General features: G+C 37.5%; 1 protein-coding gene across 1 annotated transcript; it reads left to right on the forward strand.

The window, feature by feature from the left end:
- The first annotated feature begins 432 nt into the window (after positions 1-432).
- On the forward strand, positions 433-2,296 carry LOC108726334 (fibroin heavy chain). The gene is given in 5 exon segments (XM_073512045.1): positions 433-569; positions 571-616; positions 618-641; positions 1,017-1,434; positions 1,766-2,296. Coding segments are annotated over 5 exon segments (870 nt in total). The 5' UTR covers positions 433-447; the 3' UTR covers positions 2,026-2,296.
- Positions 2,297-5,153: the final 2,857 nt, after the last annotated feature.

Here is a 5,153-nt window from a genome sequence, read left to right on the forward strand (position 1 = left end):
GGCGTGCATATTCAGAATGAAGTAATTAAAAAAATATCCTTGTTGCTTTTGAAGGTGAGGAAAAATATTTTTAAGAGTAAAGTTGCATGAAGTTCAAGAAAGATAACAGGAAAAAATTAATTAAAATTTTATTATTTTATTTTTGTAAAACTAAAAAGATATTCAAACGCTCCTTTAGATTATCTCAAATTTCGAGAAATAAATGAATTATGAAATATTTCATATATAAATTAATTAAAAAAATAGTCTAGTCGTGGAAAAAAGCAAGCGCTGAAGAATCTGATAAACAAATTCCATAAATTCCAAATCTCAAAGTATCGCAAGATAATTGCACGGTGTGTAACGATTGCGCTAGTCAGCAAGTCTAGTACATACAGATCAGACAAAGGAGGTTGTTTCTGAAATTTCTGAGCCAAGAGTTCCCAGCGAAGGTCACGTAAAGGGTCCATGTCCAAAGGTGGGTGGGTGTGTCGGATAGTGACCTTCTTACACAATGAACGAGAGGCTAACATCATCAACGGATATGATTTGAAGGGATCAGCGGGGGCGCGGTCAGAGATCCTAGGAGATGTATATAAAGTCTGCTGAAGTCAGTCGTAGGCACATTCAAGCAATCGCCGGTCTGCACGATGAAGATCCTCGTAAGTATTCATCGTCGGAAGTGCGCGCTCCTGTCTTTCTTTCTTTTGTTACCCAAGCAATCAACGTGCCGCAATCGGACCGCTGTTCTTTCAGCGGAACGATAGAGTGACATAAAGTGACAAACGCGTTGCGAATATGTAGTTGTAGTTTATTCTTATCGAAGAATTAAGCAAGCAGTACGATGACCGAATAATTTTATCACGCGAGAGTTCCGCGATCTATTTCACTTGCCATCGTACAATAAATTTTGTGGTGTTTCCTCCCAAAATCAATTTTTTTAAATCGTTTAAGTGGAGAAACACTTGGTGCAATATTGTACCGAGCTATATAGCTTATTGCTGAACTTACCTCGAATTGAAATTCTCCATCTCTAGTTGGTTTCGTTTGCCCTGTGCGCCATTGTTGCTGCGTCGCCTTTGAGCGGTCACGGATATTACGGTGGCCACGGAGCTTACGGTGCTCACGGAGCTTATGGAGCTTACGGAGGTATAGGTTACGGCGCACATGGAGTAGCTGTTACTGGACCATTCCTTGGAGCGACGAGTGTCACGGGTCCACACGTGGGTGCCACTGCTGTTTCCGCTCCAGCGATAGGGCCGGCTCGTTTGTCCGGATCGATGGCTGGTCCTGCTCACGTGTCGGGTGCCGTTGCTGGGCCAGCTGTTGTGACTGCGTCGGTCGCTGGTCCAGCGCACGTAGAAGGCTTCGGTGGTCCGTATGATGGTGCCTATGGTGGCTATGGAGGTGGTGCCTATGATGGATATGGAGGTGCCTATGGCGGTAATTATGTTGGTAAGTAATATAACTAATTATATGAAATTATGTGAAAGAAAAATTCTTCTAACAATAAGTAGATTGCAAAAGAGGTTCTAATTTAGAAATAATCTGAACTAAAATAAATTAAAGAAATGTATAGTACAAAAATGTGATTTAAACAATTCGTTAAAAGTTATAGAAAGAGTGCTGTAAAGTACTTTTATTAATACTGCAAGTAAAAGAGCTATTCTTAAAATTTGCAGATTATTTTTGTGTGGGCGCGTGTGTGCATTCTTGAAAGTAATTGCACGTATAGAGAAAACAATTCTATCCATTTTTCTAACATTATTATTTTATGTGTTTTTAGGAGGTTACGGATATGCGGCTGCTCCTGCCGGTTATGGTGGTTACGCAGGATATGCTGGCGGTCACGGAGGGCATGGGGTAGTTGTTGCCGGACCGGCTACTCATGGCGCGGTTCTGGCTGGACCTCATTCTGGAAGCGCAGCTGTTTCTGGACCGCATGCCGGTTCGGTGGTGATTGCCGGTCCTTCCGGAAAGATTACGGCCCACGGAAGCGGTTACGGTGCCGCCATCCAGGCCGGTCACGGCCACGGCCACTGGTAACGCGCGCATAATCATCTGCGAAACATAAAAGAAAAGAATCTCTCTGAATTATCATCGAAAAAAAGTAGAATACCGTTTCCAACTCCTCCCTGGTTTTCTAAGAGAGATCGAAGAAGTATTATGGAGGATAAAATTGCTGTAACACGATGACGTTCGTCGTGCTCGATGCTCTCGGTTCATAGTGTGCGCATGGGTACTTACATCTCTTTTCTGTACGAATGGAATAAATTCTCTTCTTTACAAAAGAAGATATTCATGTAATGTAAAATAACAACAAGAGAGTGTTATTTATATATATATATATACATATAATGTATTGCCTGATGTATCTCATGAATTTTGATCTCTCACATCTATCAAAAATTCATATTTACTGTACATTTTATACGTAACGTATTGTATTTGTATGGTATATCCTTAAACATAATTATTCAATCAATTCTTAAACAAATTATTAAATCGGATTGTACGATTATGAGAGACGTTGCTTCAATTAATATTTAAGAAATTCTTCGGTGAAAAATGTAGAAACTTTGTGTTGAGTTACTAAGGTTAAAACTAAAAAGTCAGACCAATTATCTCACACAAATTACCGTGGCAATTTGATTAACTAATCTAACCTTCTCTTCTATCAGCAAAGCTGCAATTATTCATGACGAAAGCATTAAGTGATACGGCACGATTATATCTGACTTTAAGTCTTGTACAATTGTTCGCTATTTAAGCAAACCATTATCGTTTAAATTTTCCATTTATCATGAAAATAAACGGTAATGCATTACAAGTTGACATTGTACATTTATATATATTTCAGTAAAATTATAAAATATACAAAATTTATAAATTATACTAAAAGATAAAATCGTGCAGAAGCTTTAATACTTAATTTTGTTACTTATTGTTCATTTTGCGCTCATTCAATTTTAGCATGCTGTAATCTTACATTAATAATAATGAATAAGTATTATAGTTCACCTAATTAACTAGGATTTCACAAAACTTCATCTTTGCTGAGTTTTCCTCATAGTTCATATTTTCCGTCCAACGTAACTCGTTTAGTCTAAATTTCTTCGTCACACTATCTTTTCTGCACTTACACTTCATTATTTAGCCTATTTTATCACAATTTTTGAACGCAAATAAAATATGGAAGTAGCGATACATAACAGCCGTTCATACTTCATTCGCTGATCAGAACGTCTACACGTTTCACGTCACGTATCGTTTGACCAAATAGTTATATCAGTGGCACCGATTCATATCGCTCGGTAATAAATCACTTGTGGTGTCCGTCGAGTATAATCGCTAAATGCAAGGAGTTGATGAAACTGACATAGATCCAGCGTGTACCTTAATGCAACGCGTAATGATCGTTGTAAAGGGTAAGGTCATCGCGTGACTCGATGCGGACATGGTCCGCCACTCATAAGCTGAATATGAAAAGTCACGGTCAGAGAAAAAACCAGATAGAACGTTCGTTGAAACATTGATGTAAATTCAAAATTCTATTATTATCCGAGATAATTTCATTGATACGTTAAGACAAAAATGAGCTAAATTTAATAAATATTTGTTTGAATAGTACTAACTGAATATTTATTAAACGTATACAGAGTGAAATTCGCGAATCGAAATACTATAGTAAGAAAGTTTTCAAAAAATTTAGTAAAATAGTGTTTTATAAATTCTTATTTTAACGTTATATGGCAATTACTTTCTCTCTAGTTACAGACTATGTTTAGACGAACTATGTTTAAACGCTGAAGTGCACGCTTACTAATTTACCGTACGCGCGATTTATGGACAGGCTATCGAAACGTAATCTTGGCTGTATTTAAACCCTTATAATTTCAAAAATTACTGTTTGAAATAAAAATGTACTAATAAAAAGTTATGTACACATAATTGTTTTACTTAATTTTTGAAAATTTTCTTGCAGTGGTATTTTGATTCGCAAATTTTGGTACATCCTTTATTTATTTGGTACAAAAACCATAATTTAATTTAACTATCATTTTTTTTATTTAGTAAAGAATTATTTACTGTAAAAAATATTATGTTAGTATTATTCAAATAATTAATATCTACTATTCAAATATTTATTACAAAAATTTAGTACATTTTTTCTTAATGTAGCAATAATTTTGTGTTTATTTAATAATATAAAACTAATTTGCAATATTGTGCATCGAGATCATACATGATGTACATAACAATAATCTACCTGAATATCAATATTAAAGTAATTCCTGTATTGTTAGTGATTGGTGATTGCGTATTCACGTATCAGAATAAAATATATAATTTTGATACGACCCATCTGTAATTTTTTGTGCACTCGAAGGCCGCGTAATGAATCACGGACGAAAGTGTACCAAGATATCGGACATAAATTTGTGTATCGGTGCAACTAGCGAGAAATTTATACAGGATTTGCACAAATTTAAATATCAAACGCGATTTACGGTACCTATTACGCGCGTAATTTATCGTACGATTTACAATCGCCAGATCATCACATGGATTTATATTTAATCTTAGATTTGCTTGTGTCTCCGCCTTTGTCCACCCCTTTTTTCTCTAACAAATTACTATCGGAAAATGATATACCCCGTACTTTGTTCGCACGGCGAGCACTCTCGGATGGAATATCGAGCGACGCTCAAGCGTGGCCTTCATCTTATGGGAAAATCGTGGCCCGAGCCACGTCTCGGCTGAGATAGCGACGACGCGACTACGTAATCCTGCGCGTTTCATCATCGCGATGGTAGTTGCATTGTGAGAATGCACCGAACCCTCGCAAATTCCGAAAGGTCACCCATTTGTAATCGGTCGCCCACCATCTGCGAGCGAACAGAATAAGAAATGGGTCGCGACTCGCGAGCAACAGGCCGCGCCGAGGGCTGCACTGTGTTTTCATGACGGACAGGCCAATAACGTGCACTGTGCAAGGACGTTAATTGCTATGCGTTGACACTGGTGGGCGATAATCGATCGTGCATTAGCGGGCGTTTGTAACAGCCGCATCACTCGCAGGCGGTACAAGTTAATGGGCGTTTACAACCGTGGGAAGATATAATTGTTCCAATTAACACTTGAGCTTCTAAAATTCACTTAATAATATTGTG

The sequence above is a fragment of the Mycetomoellerius zeteki genome, unplaced genomic scaffold (assembly GCF_001594055.1).
Source record: "Mycetomoellerius zeteki isolate Tzet28-1 unplaced genomic scaffold, Tzet1.0 scaffold41, whole genome shotgun sequence".
NCBI lineage: Eukaryota > Metazoa > Arthropoda > Insecta > Hymenoptera > Formicidae > Mycetomoellerius > Mycetomoellerius zeteki.